We start from the raw sequence: 16,583 nt of genomic DNA on the forward strand, positions 1-16,583 counted from the left end.
ATCTATTTTAGGACAGAATCAATTAAGTATTATTACTATTATTATATTCGTACAAAACAATTCCTACTTATATGGTTCTAGAGTTGCTTATTAAAAAGAAAATACCGGCCAAGTGTGAGTCGGACTCGTGCACGAAGGGTTCCGTACCAATACGCAAAAAACCACAAAAAAATCACGTTTGTTGTATGGGAGCCCCACTTAAATATTTATTTTATTTTGTTTTTAGTTAGTATTATTTCATTCGTTGTTATAGCGGCAACAGAAATGCATCATCTGTGAAAATTTCAACTGTCTAGCTATCACGGTGGTGGAGCTGGTGACAGACAGACTGACATCGGTCATAGTAATAGGGTCCCGTTTTTACCCTTTGGGTACGGAACCCTAAAAAAATACAAAAAAAACTAGGTACTGCCCGCGATTTTGTCTGCGATGATGATTGACAAAAACTAAAATCTGTTCAGTGTCCACGAAAAAAAGTGGTCGTGGATGATCTGGTATATCTTTTTACCGAATGCACATTTTCAAGCAGTTTATTTTTAATAATTTGTAAATATAATACTATACATATAATAAAAATAAAATCGTATTTTGGGTTTGTGTCAGTTTTCGCCATAGTACATTGTAGGAGAGGACGGAAAACCGCCAAAAGATGGACGAGTGAGTTTGAGGGCCGACACGTTAGTGGAGGCCCTCAAATAATACGAGTCCATCTTTAGCGTTTCCGGCCGAGGCATTACATAGTGCTTTTCACTACTACTGCGAGGAAATAAGAAAACATTTGCATAACTATAAGTACTAGCCCGCGATTTCTCTGGTAGCAAATTACTAGCCACAGCCTGTGCTGTCTCTTGAATTTCGGTAGGCGTCAGCGTAAGAATATCATTTTCTTCATTATAAATAAATAAATAAATAAAAATCGTTTATTTCAGATCATTGATCCATAGCGTTATTAGTAGGTATAAACTTAAAAACTATGTTAATTACTAAAAATAAAAGAACGAATGAAAACTATAATATAAAAATAAAAACTAATGACTAAAAACTAGTATTTGGCAGATGTGTGGCCATTGCGAGACGAGAAGCGCAGGTTGCCATGCTCTATTTAGCTCTCCCAATTGCCACCTCCACCCAAAACTTTGTAATCGGGCAGTCGAGGCGCTCGGCCAACACCCTGAGAAGACTGTTGCTGCTGCCGCGCACCCGCCTCAGCATGGAGGCGATTCTTTTCCGCCTAATGGCGAAAAAGTCATCTATTCGCGCCTCGGCGAACATGCCGACCATTAGAAGGACTCATTTTTATAGGGGGCGTAGATACGTGTTTCTTGTATTATTTAGTCAAACACAATTTACACTATCCAATTCAGTGAGTATTTTCCGATCCCGCCTTTTTTACTTTTTTTTATCACTTTTAAGAGCCGTTTTTCTGTTGTTTGCTTCAAACCGACTCTAAACTTAATAAAAAACGCCTTAAGCGTGAATCCAATGAACTGACCGAATGAATGAATGGTTTTGACATTTCTTTTTTTTAAATAAGAAATTGGTCCTATAAAAACCTAATTTTATTTTTGAAGGAAAAAGTTGCGCCAAAAAAGACCTTTTATTGATTTTTATGTTTTAAATTATACTCATTGCTGTAGCGAACCGTCACCAATGACAGATGATGATAACAATGAAATATTGTAGTAGTGGTGGTTCAGGTGCTACAGCTATTGCCTATTTTCCAGCTTGATTTTAGACCACCTTTTGCCACATTTCCGAACAGTGGCGTGAAAAATATATTCCATCATACCTTTCATTTCTTGTACAGCGTTATTTGACAATCTTCACTCGCTTCCTGCTACACTGTCACACCTGTATTTATATTTTTACAAGATGTTTTACGCACATTAGAATGTCATCTTGCCAAAACAAAAATACTTCTAGAAATTCATTTCTATTTGTGGTAGTCAGGAAGACTTTCTACTACAAGCACTGAAAGTAGTTTTTGTATGGGAAGCTATTTATTGTCAAAAAGTCAAATTCAGCAAAGTTAAAAATCCTCAGAACTTTCTCAATATGAATGAATACAATTAGAAAACTGTATCTATTGTGAAAAGAGGACGTCATAAGGTATAATTTGGATTATCTAATAAAAAAATAAATATTTAACAGGAAAACTTTGTAAAGACTGCCAGAAGACGCTGTACAAAAAACATTGGTACCCCATGGTATTGCTGCCATATCTATTGCTAAAATTGGCCTGATGACAAATTTTGAAATCCCTTTTAATATTGTCGGTACACTTGTATTGGTTCCGAAAAACACAATATTTCAGCTATACTCATAAGATTTAACATAAATAATTGCATTTTATTATAGCCAGTTTAAACCTCGCGCGAAAACGCCTCGCACGCCATTTGTGACGTCATAAATTATGGTGGTAGACATTGTTTACATACTTACAGTTACGAATTTCCCTTGAATCCGGATGATATTGTTAATTCAGCACCATATATTACGATTAGGGATGATAAATACATTACAAAAATTGTTCACAATAACTCATTTTATACAAAGACTCTCACGCGGTTGCAATTTAAGATGAATTATTTAGATACATGTAAATTTTGAGTGAAAATCACCGAGCGCCGGTTTTACTTTTTAATTTTTAATTTTTTCTAGTTACGACAGCCAACATGGCAATGATAGTTCCGTTCAGCCAAATAATTAAAAAAGTTTTTTTGTGAAATATCGTATTATTTAGCATTTTATTTATATAATATCAAATAAATATTTACTTTATATCGTGTAATAATATTTTTTGGACGTAATAAATTTTTAGTGGCGAAACAATATTTTTTTTGAACCTCCAAACTCTTTGGCGAGTACGTAATGGATTACAGTCAATGAGGTTGTCTATGTTGCTCTAAGAAATATGTCATGCATTGATGACGTCAACTCTTACGTCGCCTGTGATTGGTGTTTCAGTCAAAATGGCCGAGTGGAGAATTTCGCACTTTTATTTTATTGAATATATTAATAATCCTTCAGTTTATACTGAGATTGGACAATATTTTAGAATCATATTAACATATACGTTTCTTTGAAACCATTATTTCCATGATTCTTTGTTACTGTCATCAGGCCAATTCATTGACAACCTAACGTTATATTATGTTTGTATTTTCCTATGTAGTTTATATCCACAAATTATGTACAAAACGCGCTGCTTGAAAATTCACATTCATTTAAAAGATTTACACTATTATGCATGACCACTTTTTATCGTGGACAGACTTTATTGTATGTTTTTTCTCGGGCCTCCAACTATCTCTCTACCAAATTTTATTTCATTCGGTTCAGTAGACAACTGTCTCAATAAAGACCATCCTGTTACATCATCTTTTTGTATTTTTTTTCTTGTGCAGAATTTTTAGGGCTATAGATTGGCGATTAGGCATGAATTGAGGTTTTTTCAGTCTTGTCCGTTAAAGGGTTAAGCGTGAAGAGGTAACAGACAGACGACCCGAAGGTACTTTCGCATTTATCGTTAAATCAGTAGGGATAGTAGTGATTAAATTTCGGCACTTATATACACATGGACTCCGGAGTATTTTATTAGTTTTCAAAAGCAGTTGAATTATTTGTTATTATAAGGACCTCTTTTCACGATCAAAACTTTATTGATGTATTTATCCTTTAACACAAGCAAATTATAACTAAATATAAGCCCTTATTCAGGGCGGTTCGACCTGCAATGTTTTATTTTTATGGTATGCTACATTTTAATAGTTCAAGTTCAAACACCGGTTCTCGAGTTGAAAGAGGATGAATTGTATAAATAATTAAGTCTAACGACTTCCTAGCTTAGTCGGTAATGGCCATGCATACGTAGCTGGTAGTCCTGTCCGTCTGTCGAAGTCGACAATCGACATACCCTCGTTTGGTCTAAAACTTTAGTCCAACAGTCCGAAACAAAAACCCTTTGACCATCAAAACGTCCATTTACCGCACTGTCAGCCGTGCCTTCACGCACAAATTTCTGAAATAAATAATTTATGCATTATTATTGTTCCGAGCCCTCCTTTTGATTTTAAATAGTTTATTATTTTTATGAATACCAGCAGCTTATAAAACAAAAATTTTATGAATTTGAAGTTTTGATCTTAGGTAGGTAAAAGGGTAGACTAGCCTTTAAGCTTGGTCGTTACAGATGTAGTGCATAATTGTTTTCCATCGTAGTTTCTCGGAAACGTTCGTATTTATCTACTTCAGTCAACCTCAGTACTTTTTGTACAGGGACTGACAGAAATAGCAAGACACGTTCGTACGTTTTCGTGAAAAAACAATGGAAAATAATGATGCACTACATCTATACCTAGTATGTACCTACATGGTTTACATAGCACTTGGAATACGTGCATCAAAATAAACAGTATTAAAATCGGATTAGTTATCTACCTACACGTATACGGATTGGACATGCAATTGGATGGTACGATGAGTGACGTTGCCGATATTTATGAAATTATAAGTAAAAGCTACTTATCTTTTCTATTTGATATCGTTACACCCTCCCGCAAACATATTATTCGGCAGATAACTAATCTGAGGATTACCATAACATTTCCTTTTTTAGGGTTCCGTACCTACCTCAAAAGAAAAAAAACAGAACCCTCATAGGATCACTTTGTGCCCGTCCGTCCGTCCGGTTTTTTATGCATACGTCACAATTAAATTTTAATATATTGCAGTATATTATGAAGTTAATTTGCACTTATCTTTAGGGTTACGTCCCGAAAGTAGTCGACGGGACCCTATTAGGTACGTAGCATCCGTTGCCTGTCCATCAATACATAATACATCAGCGGGCTGTATCTCACATAACCCGTAATTGATGTAATATGCAGTAGTATTTTTAATATTGATGCTATAAATGCTACAATCAAATCTATAAATTACCTATAAAGAAACCACTAAAGGGATGTTTTTGGATTTGTTGTTTCTTTAAACCAGTAAACCTAAAAAACATCTAGATAAGTAAAGAAGGATGTGTGGTGACGTGAAAGGCGGAGTAAAGAAAAATGGAAACTTATTATCCCAAGTTTTGTCAGACAGACAAACTCCTGTAATTATAACTGGGACAACCCAAAGTAATCATAAATTCATAACATAATGAATATACTGGGGGCAGATTTCAGTTGTTACGATGAAACTATTCTATAATAAGTAAAGTTACCTAATGGAACACACATTTTATAACAACAGGCTTTCATGCAAGTCTTGTTTTAGCATAAATTAAATATACACAAATGCTTATAAATTTTATATTTTATATACTTTATCTCTATATAAGCTAATCGTCACGTGACGATACGTCACTCATGAATTGATTTTGACTGTTGCAAACAAAACCTGACTAGGGCACGTCTTAAAGAGCTTTCGAACTACAAGAAAAATAAAGGTCATAAGAAGCCGCTGCAAATTACCTTAGTTCTCGCACCAGCGGTCCGCCGACACTGCGGCACCAGTGCGCGCATGGCTTGCATTTGAACCCGGCCCGTGCATAATATAAATCATGCACAATATGTTATGTCGAGACAACTAGCCTGCGACAGGCCCTCAATTAGTGCCGATTAACATCCCGACCGAGCAGAATGATAACGAGACAAACCCGTAAAACTTTAATTGAAGCCGTTTCATTGGGTATAAGCGAGCCATGCAAATACGTATCAACATCACTTAGGAGGCCGAGTAGCCGCCCGCGCTCGGACGTGGCTCTAGACGGATCAACTGTCTCGTATAATTGGACAAGATCATTATAATTGTTAGCGCAACAATTGTTTTGCATTTTTTTTGGATCAGGATGGATTAGTGGTCTTATGTCACATCAATATAGTAGTTGTACAGATACCTACGTGTATCTACTATCTGCATTAGCCATCAATGCAGTATCAAAAATTTATATTCTGATGAGCTTGAGCTCATGAAGTATGCAGATGGAAACTTAGTCATATCATATCATATTTAACTTTTGTACTAAATATATCTACGCTGATATTAATAAATCAACTAGCACGAGGAGTAAGACTAAGTATAAGTATAGTTCAGTTCAGCACAAAAATTAGCGGGTATCGAATCCGGTGCCGCTAGCGTACCTACTAAACGTGGTCACTAACCCTTTGACCGCCGCTGTCCGGTATACAAGACAACGACAGAACGATACGCTGGCGCCGTCGTCTTGTATACAAGACACAAATTCAACCACTCAGTTAACGTGAAAATAATAACAATTGCAATTTCTTTTACATATTTGTTCATATTTTAGATCTTTATTTTTTCATTTATTTGCTTTTTAAACAGCTATATAAATCCATTCTTTTATAATAAGGCATTTAAAAAAATTGCTCCAAATTTCAACGTTTTTCATGTTCCTCGTCGCCGTTGTCTTGTATACAAGACAGCTAGGGATGGGAATGTTAACTCGATATGGGAATTTTCAAAGTAAATATAAAGTCAGAAATATGTTTTTATTTAAGTATTTGAACACTTGTAAATCGCCAATTGTTAGTAACGAGTAGGTAATTACTTACTAGAATACGTAAAACGAGAGACAGGTAGGCATAACTATATGTAAAGTTCAGTTCGTCATACGTTCGTCGTTTCAAAGCATCTTGGCGGCACCAATCTCTGAAGAGGCAAAGGAGATATATTTATTTGTGTATAATTATGTTAATCAGTATACTGTCAGGCCGTAGATGATTGTAATTTAGTTTAAGGTACGATGGGACTGTCGTAATCTTAAGATTAAAAGTCCCTAAACAATAAATGAAAAAAAAATATATATATATATATATATATATGTAAAGTTCAGGCAGCATCTTTAGCTGTAAAAAGTAGGATCAGACAAGTAAATTTCCCCTTGGATTGTTGACTAATTGCAGAAAAGATAAATAAAAAAACAACGGGTTGCACTCCGGGAGTGCCGACAGAAGTGAAAACTCAATGACTAGTCCAAAATGTCTGCAGCACTATGTATAATTGACCCATCCTCCTTTCTATTGAAAAACTTTAGTTCCGAAATTGCTGGTCAGTGAGCTTGTTTAAAATTCGAAATTCAAATGTGTAGCGTTAATTGTTTAAAATTCGAATAGAAATTGTAAAGTTACGTTACAGACCTCGCATCTAAATATATTTGGTCATGGTATTTTGAGTTTTATTCACCAATACTAGAGTTCACTTTTATTAGCGATTTCATCAAGATGTAGCTTTATTGAATTATATTTGAGTGATATAAAGTTAGAATGTAACTGTGAGATCCTCGTATTTCAACCCGTACAGATTAGAACCTTTCTCATGTAATGTCATTGAGTTTTTCTTTATTGATTTAAATGCCATCTAAATGAGTAGCCATCTAAACCTTACGGTCACGTGATCGCCTTACGCTGTCTCGAGTTTATAATTTTTTCCCCACCTCAAAAAGTGCCCAGCGCCGCTAAAGAAGTTTTCACTTCAAAAAATAAAATAAATAATTGATTTTATTTTGAGATGATAGCGTAGTGGGAAGAGATAAACCGCAGCGACCGCTTCGCACAAGAGTGGTAGGTACAGATGGAGATACCTATTTATCAGACTTTAGTTTTTTGTTATAAGTATCTAACATTGAAATTAATATGTTATTTTTTTTATAACAAGTCGTCGTTAATTTGATAAGAGTTTAGTAGATTAATGTATACCGCATACCAAACTGAAATTATAATGAATGATTCTAATTCGGGAATAATTTCTTCACTCATTGAAAATTCAACCCACGTGTAATTTTCTCCAAAACAGTTCTGGTATATTGACGTTATCGACACATGATGCGCTGTTTTAACGTTACGCTAATAAAGTTTACGTACCGACAAGCGCTTACGCCGTTGACCTAGAGACTATTATTACTTAATCCGCGCGGAAACAGTCCTTGTCGGTCTGCACTGCGGGCAGTCCATGCGCGCCGTTGTCTTGTATAAAAGACTTCTCGTACAGCCTAGTGCGGCGATATTACGTCTTGAATCGACATCGTTTAGTGGTTGTTTTTGATTATAAATCCCTATATTTAAACATTTTCGGGTGTAAAACATATGTTTAATTTTGGCAATTTGGCGTGTGAGTGAGCGTCTTTGCAGGCTAGGTCCGGCGGCTAAAAGGCTAATAACAACGGATCTATTTGTCGCTGGCCTATTTATAAATATAAATAAATATTGGGGACATCTTACACAGATCGACCTAGCCCCAAACTAAGCATAGCTTGTACTATGGGTACTAGGCGACGATAGAAACATACTTATATGAATAGATAAGTATATATTTATATTCATAGAAAATAACCATGACTCAGGAACAAATATCTGTGTTCCTCATACAAATAAATGCCCTTACCGGGATTCGAACCCAGGACCATCGGCTTCGCAGGCAGGGCAACTTATTTACTTAGTATAATATTCGACTTCTTAAAATAAACAATGGAAAAAACCAGTGATTGGTGATCTTCCGGTGCTAGAATGTCGGTCTTCACCTTCGGCTTGGTCTTACGAAACACACGACCACTCGTAGCGTGTAGGTCAAGGAGAAATCGACAATCTGTGTACCATTTCTAATCAAATGGTTTCCTAATGACACTTCTTTATTATGTTTTATCAAAAATCTTCTTTGCGTCATTTAATTAGTATCGCAACGTCATTCACTAAACTGAAGTACTATTATATACCTAATGCCTGTGTATTTTAGCGATTCTATCTCGATCATCATCAATTATTTTAAGGATGGGTCTATGAGATGGCCTAATACCGCACGACATTTATTTTTTCTTTTACTTGGTTCATGTAATTCTTTTTACCCTCAGATTCTTCTTCTTGGTCTTTTTATCTGTCACTCTAATATTCAAAATATATTTTTATTTATTATTTATAATATATCAATCAATCAAATCAAAAATTCAAAATTCAAAGTCATTTACGGTAATATCATATAGTGACGTATGAAAAATACAAAGAAACATTTATAAATATAACAGCCAATACCTGGGAAAACATTACATTGTAATAATCTTAAAAATAAATAATTACTACAATATAATATAATATAACACAGATGTCTAGTCTCTATAGTTACCTCTGTCCGTCTGTTACCTCTTCACTCTAAGAACTGCTGAACGAATGCAATTTGATATGGAGATAGTTTGAGGCCCGAGGAATTACATACGAAAGATTTTATCAATCATCCATCATCATCATCCCACGCAGACGAAGTCGCGAGCAGAAGCTAGTGCTGTATATTTAGATATTACGATGTACGTGAAATTAGACATTACATTAGTAAGTGAAAATTTATTTGCATCAGTAGAATTTGAGAAAAATAGACACACAAGCGTAGTAGGTTTTAACATATCCTTTCAATACGAGTAAAGCCATAGGACCGTGTTCGTTGTACAAGTCACCTGTCGTTACAATGTAGCGGCGCGCTCTGCATCCAACCACGCGACGGAAACGTCTGTCCGAAACCCGTATACGACCATTACAATCCATAGTGGTGTCAAATTATGCTGTCTGCTTTTTGTTGTTGGATATGACGACACTGATTTTAGTTTAGGATAATAGTCTTCGTCGATATAGGTTCGGTTAGTCAAGTCTAGTTGACTGAAAAGGTAGCGGTTTGGGACTAGGGAATGCAATCTCGATCTCGCAATTTCAAGATCTCGCGAGATCTCGCACGAATTTTCGAGATTCAATCTCGTTGACAGGAAATCTCGATTTTAGCAATCTCGGTCGAGATCTTGATTAATATTTTCGAGATCTCGAACGAGATTGAAAGATTGATCCGTGTGAATTACTTTGTTTTGAGTAATCTTTTTGACCTTAGGTTCATGTTGTTCAGGCAGTTCTATTGTATGCGGCCGGCTTTAGCTGACGATAAAAGCACTGTGGCGCGCTCTGTGCGGAAAAATCGGACGAACTTAACGTACCCAGTCACAGTTATTTATGATTATTGCTCGCTTACCCTACATTTTTTTGTAAGTTGCTGAGTGCTTGTCAAAAATATCAACTGAGCATGTTACTGCCTCTGCTTACTTATAATATTGTAAAATTAAAAATAATTAATACCACTTTTTCATAATTACATGCAAATTAGAGCTACATACATATTATTTGTTATTTTTTTTTATAAAAGTACATAGTTTTTTAATTAAATGTTGATTCATTTGTTGATCTTCAAAATAAAACATGACGTAGGTACTCTAAAGTAGTATATACGGAATTTTTTGAGATTTTTGCTCAAAATAACACATTTTTAATTACTTTGTCAAATCTCGATCTCGAAAGTGTGACGGTCGAGATCTCGAAACACCCTATCTCGATTCAGATTTTTCGTGCGAGATCTCGAATCGCCAATCTTGGTGCGAGATTGCATTCCCTATTTGGGACGTTAGGTTTCTATCACGGTAGGACAAATATTTGTATGATATGATATATTACAATTTACATCTTTCTTCTCAAGTTCTGTTTGTATTTTTATGTACCTATTTACGTAGAACACGTGCATACATTTACTACATATAATTGTATTTATTGATGTCTTGTACGTATGGTACGAACGTTACAATAATGCGAATTTATACACGCAGTTCAACTCACATCTCCACGCACATGGATACCCTTGCATTCAACTCCAGTATGGCGAGTAAACACGTCGAGAAATAACGGACTAATTATCTATAAATAACTCATCAAAGATGTTGCGGTGATGCTCTAGTATATCTTCTTCCAAGCTTTCTTTGATAGCTTTGATTTTATTCCAATATTTTAAATTGAATTTAATGCCTAAGCCAAAAGAACAATATTTAACAAATTTTGTTATTTTACGTCACCCTAGGCCCGTAAGTGGGATTTTCTTCCCACGGGACGGGAAGAAAATCTCACTTCCTGGCCAAGGCAAGACATAAAACTTTATACAAACCACGGGCGGTAATTCGTAAAGCCCCAGATCGCATATTTATGGCCCTCACCTTCGGTTCGGGCCACAAACACCTGCGATCTGGAGCATTTACGAATTTACCTCCCTAGGTATGTAATGTACTATTGTACTACATAGGGCCGATTTTTTAATTTCGACCGCTCGTTTGAAATTTGAAACGAGTTTGAGAGAGAAAAAATTGAAAACGAGTGGTCAATACCACTCTATTCCTAATTTCTATCGCTCGTATTTCAAAAATTTGCATTTCGCGAAATTCTAAAAGCGGCCCCCAGGTCGGGGCGTTGGCGACAAGGGGCTAATAAATAAGTCACCTGTTAGTATGAACAAGTAACAAGTGTACACTAAGGGTAAATTTTTCTAAACCAGTCATAGGAACCGTCAAACTTACTATCCATTTTGTCGTTATTCGCGAGATATAATTATAATTAATGCCTCATTGTCTTGTCGACATCATCATTAGGAATCAACTAGAAGTCGATTTATAACGTAATAAACTTCTAGAAGGCATGTTTGCTGCACATAATTGTCTATAATATTTTAATTTTACTTAGACGTTATTAATCTTTCAAGTTTTTTAATGGCTTAATGAGATACTTAAAGAAGTAAACGTATTTTACTAATAACAAATACAGAACTCACCATTTATGTAGCAGAGCGGTCCGAATTCAGATTTAGTTTTTATATAGGGACAGATTCTGATAAAGTGATTATTGTATTAAATACGTATGAATTTCGATTTATTTATATAGAATAATGTTATATTACGTTGAATAGAGAGTATTTAAAACGTCAGAATGACTGCAATGACATTCTGTTGTGCATGCAGTCAAAGACATTAGACGAAAGAAGCCATGAACCGAGGGCTACATCGGAAGCATAAACGACACATTTACGCCTCGCGCCAAAAATCTGACGGCTCGTATGCTAACCCCTATAGTTCATGCACGGGGCCTATAAAAGTACAGTCGCCATCAGATATATCGGAGCGGCCAAGGTGCTCACAAATATCGGAACACGCCTCTATTGTCAGGGCGTTAGAGCGCGTGCTCAGATATTGTGAACACCTTGGCCGCTCCGATATATCTGATGGCGACTGTACCTACATTACGAGTTGGTTTTCTTTATTTATTAAAAACCGGACAAGTGCGAGTCGGACTCGCCCACCGAGGGTTACGTAAAAATGTAACTTAACTTTTATAGATATTTTTATTTTATACAAATTTTTAGTTTTCAGATTGTTTCCTGTAAGTACTTGTAGTGTAAGATGAACTTGTCAAATTTCATAGTTCTAGGTCAACGGGAAGTATCCTCCCACCCTATCCCTAAAAAATTTGATTCCCTTGAGAGTGTCGAAATATACCTACCGTATCCTTTTTTACTTTAACTTAGAAGTTTAATTTTTTCAGCTTCAAGGGACTGTAAACCTGAGTACCTATATGGTATTAATTTTAGTCGATACCTCCACGCATTCCCGAGATAAAGGGTCTTGACAGACGGACGGACAACAAAGTGATATTATAAAAAGAATTAAGCAAAAAAACTAGAATAACAAATCGTAGACAGTAGCCTAGCCTTTTATAGTAGCTACTTATAGTTTTTTGATTAGTAGCGACCCGCCCCGGCTTCGCACGGATAACACAAAACCTTAACAAATTATACACCTAAGCCTTCCTCAAGAATGACTTCATTGATAGGTGAAATTGTGTAATATTTCAGCAGCCAGACCAGTGCTTTTTTTGTAGGATTTACGAGTTTTATAACTATTTATTGTGTATAGAAACATACTTGTTTTATTAGTATACCTGCAATTTAATTCAGCTTCAATAGGTACTTGTTGTTTTCGCATTCAGTTGAAAATACGATGAAAGGTCAATACATACCTACTTCAAGTTATTTACGTACAGTCCGTGAGCTCTAAGAAAGATATTCGGTTTTTAGGTAGAATCGAACGTGTAGGTAATAGAAAAAGAAAAAAAGAAGACTAATTATTGAACGTTGAAAAACATAGTGCCGTTATTCAAAATAATTTTGTGCTTCAAACTTTTGACAAATCGAACAACGTCACGAGGTATTCGATTATTTCTTAATTTTTAATTAAAAAGAAGAGCGTTATATGTTTGACGCCGATGTCTGTCTGTCTGTAGCTCTCCAACACATGGACCGATTTCGATGCGGTTTTTTTACGTGCTTTAACAGGTATTTCAAGTAGTTACTTAAACATATAGGTAGGTACACAAATGCACATGAAACCCTGATGGGCGCAGCAATGAATGTAGGTAAGTAGGTTGATGTAGGTAGGTATATGGAGCAGTTAATACCCCTCCCCTAACATATATTACCTGCCGAACCCTACGCCGCCGAGTCAGACGCTACAGAACCACGGCGTTACGTCGTCACCCAAATCTAATGATTAGTTATAGTACATTGTAGGAGAGGACGGAGAACCGCTAAAAGATGGACAAGTGCGTTTGAGGGCCGACACGTTAGTGGAGGCCCTCAAATAATACGAGTCCATCTTTAGCGTTTCCGGCCGAGGCATTACATAGTGCTTTTCACGACTACTGCGAGGAAATAAGAAAACATTTGCATAACTATAAGTACTACCCCGCGATTTCTCTGGTAGCAAATTACTAGCCACTGCCTGTGCTGTCTCTTGAATTTCGGTAGGCGTTAGTGTAAGAATATCATTTTATTCACTAGAAGAACTCATTTTTATAACGAGCGTAGATACGTGTTTCTTGTATTTTTTAGTCAAACACAATTTACACTATCCAATTCAGTAAGTATTTTCAGATCCCGCCTATTTAATTTTTTTATCACTTTTAAGAGGCGTTTTTCTGTTATTTGCTTCAAACCGACTCTAAACTTAGAAGCGTTTTTGCTAAAAAAAAACCACAAACAGCTACAAAAGTGAAAAACGGCTTAAGCGTGAACTGAATGGATAATTGTTAAAAAAAATGAACTGAATGGTTTTGACTATTCTTTTTTTTAAACAAGAAATAGGTCCTATAAATAACCTAATTTCATTTTTGAAGGAAAAAGTTGCGCCAAATAAGACCTTTTATTGATTTTTATGTTTTAAATGATACTCATTGCTGTAGCGAACCGTCACCAATGACAGATGATGATAACAATGAAATATTGTAGTAGTGGTGGTTCAGGTGCTACAGCTATTGCCTACTTTCCAGCTTGGTTTTAGACCATCTATTGCCACATTTCCGAACAGTAGCGTGAAAATTTATTTTTTGTGTATTGTTTTTCTTTTGTAGTTTCACAGTGCCTTGGTTTTATTGTAATGTTCCATTTAACATAAGTTATTAGGATTTATTTTACATTGTTGGCTATTCTTTACTTAACTTTACAATTTTTTTAACTTTGGTAGGTTTTTTTAAGTTTTTTGGAAAGTTGTTTAGTTTCTAAACTTTTTAACTTTGGTAAGTTATAAAGTTTCGTGAGATATTAAGAAAGTAATTAGCAGCAACACATTCGCGTGTCGTCGCCTATACCCCAAGTATCTTTCTACAATCCGAATCTTATTCTAAGAGCTCCCGGACTGTAAATATTGTCAATTTATTATTAGTATTTAGTACGTAATTTTTTTTAAACCCCGCCGGCTTTAAGGCGTAAACGTCAAGAGAGCCCTTGTTTAGATATGATGTATACGGATCATAACATTTTATGAATGTACAGAGGTAATAAGTATATATTTCATTACGAGGTGGTCTACAAGCCAATGACGGATAGGTACAGTGCAATACTAAACTCTAGTGGAGAGTAGAGCGTCGCTTACCTCGACGCTGTGCTGCGGCAGCGTTCACGCGTTGTTCGGTGCATCGCTCATTACCACTCAACGTTTACAGTAAACTAATAACGAGTGAAACTACGCTATATCTAAAACAACACTTTAGGTCAAGAAAATCACACTGGCTTTTGAAGTGCAAATATGTAACGTTAATCGGTTTCGGGAGCAAAGTATAAACTTTAAACTTTGAAAGAGCAAACAATGGAAAAACATTCACGCTAACATTAAGCTTACTACTTTTAACAGTCATACAATTTGATTGTTATTTTATCTGACTATACGTATAAATCTATAGTAATTAGTGCATTGTTCACTAGATCATTCTCTATAATAGGGTGCGGTACACTCGCGCTACAGGAGCAGGCGGGCTGCGATTCGGATAGTGCCCTTATTGTTTCCACTTATCGCATTGAGAATAGTTTGAAGGCATGTTTATGCGTGTGGGAGGCGTTAGGCGCGGACAGTGGGCAATGGGCAGCTAGGGCACGGCCGAGTCGCAGCCGCCGGCGCGCGGACAGTACCTCGGGCCGCGGCTCCTCGCCGAGCGAGTCGCCCAGCGCCTCCGCCTGGCTCTTCATTATCGAATATATTTTCACGTACGGCGCCTTCAGCAGCTACGCAGCCGCACACACATCACAGTTAATATACCTACTCGAACGCACATCCTTCTAATCCGACACTATTTAACGAGACCCACATCAATACTAACATAATCAAATATGGAATCAAAATAATGGATGCGAATTTTCGACTAATATGAAGTCTTTTTATTACAGGTATGTCGTAATACTGTCGGATTACCGGAAGCCTTATAATTTTAAATTATCATTATGTGTATTATAATTCATAATGCTTTGTGTGCCTATAGGTAGATTGTTTTTGGTAGTAGGAGTATTGGATGCTTAAGTATAATTCAATGTTAGTAACATTCTTCAAGTATTTTAATTATTTTTCTATAGACCGTTAACCATATGTTAAATGCCTCAAATTAGTAAAGTGGTACACATATTGCTCTTGATATTAGTATGTATAACTATGGCAAGTTAACAATATAATGTTAATTGGTGAAGCGGCGATCAGCAATAATATTTATGTAGTATGAGGCTACAATGGTACGCGTCGCGACATCGATGCGTCACTGCCGCAAGTGCGGCGGGCAGACACGTAATATGCAAAACAAGGTAAACATACTCATAGTGCAATTTTAAAAATAATTGAATGCAATATCAAAAAACAATCATGTTCAATGTGTACTGATGTGGAATGTGGGATATAGATGCAATGTTGACGGCAAAAAGTGTGTTAATGAAGCATTGTTAATTCACAAATCGAACACGTTCGTAAAATAGATTACAATAAATGTAAGTTGGGAAAAAGTAAACAAGTGGGGGTGGGTGGGGGTGTGACACTCACCTCCCAGGACTCGCGAGTGATGTCCGACACGTCGCCCGAGCTGCCGGTGCGCTCGCCCTGCGACAACACTCACATCATCACCGGCTCCTGCCGCATCTTACTCGCTAATTATTACTCATTAATCGCGCGCGAGCTGAGAGATGCTCATTAATATGTCACTCAGTTACCCTTATCTTGATGGGTCGCGATACTAATCTAGCGATAAGTTTTTGTGTAACATCGCTGCTGCCTATTGTATGTCATATCTATTCTACATAACACACTTGTAATTAAATTCACTAGTACGTACGTATGATTTTTTTCTAGGAAATATTTACATTTTAGTATACTTACCTACCTTTATAATATGAGCCTTATTTACTATGAATTATTATGA

At 36.1% G+C, this 16,583-nt stretch overlaps 1 protein-coding gene across 21 annotated transcripts in view; it reads right to left on the reverse strand.

Moving 5' to 3' along the window:
• LOC134804722 (TLD domain-containing protein 2) overlaps positions 1 to 16,583 on the reverse strand; it is a 146,463-nt gene that overhangs the window by 18,174 nt on the left and 111,706 nt on the right. For 15 of the 21 annotated variants that reach the window (XM_063777897.1, XM_063777902.1, XM_063777900.1 and 12 more), the window contains 2 exons: positions 16,208 to 16,264; positions 15,316 to 15,408 (listed from right to left, as the gene is read on the reverse strand). In XM_063777897.1, the coding sequence (XP_063633967.1) occupies positions 15,316 to 15,408; positions 16,208 to 16,264 (150 nt within the window). Of the gene's footprint in view, positions 1 to 5,468; positions 5,544 to 15,315; positions 15,409 to 16,207; positions 16,265 to 16,583 lie in introns of those variants that run through there. The other 6 variants (XM_063777892.1, XM_063777911.1, XM_063777910.1 and 3 more) reach the window with 2 other exon arrangements.

This window comes from Cydia splendana, chromosome Z (genome assembly GCF_910591565.1).
Source record: "Cydia splendana chromosome Z, ilCydSple1.2, whole genome shotgun sequence".
Classification (NCBI taxonomy): domain Eukaryota; kingdom Metazoa; phylum Arthropoda; class Insecta; order Lepidoptera; family Tortricidae; genus Cydia; species Cydia splendana.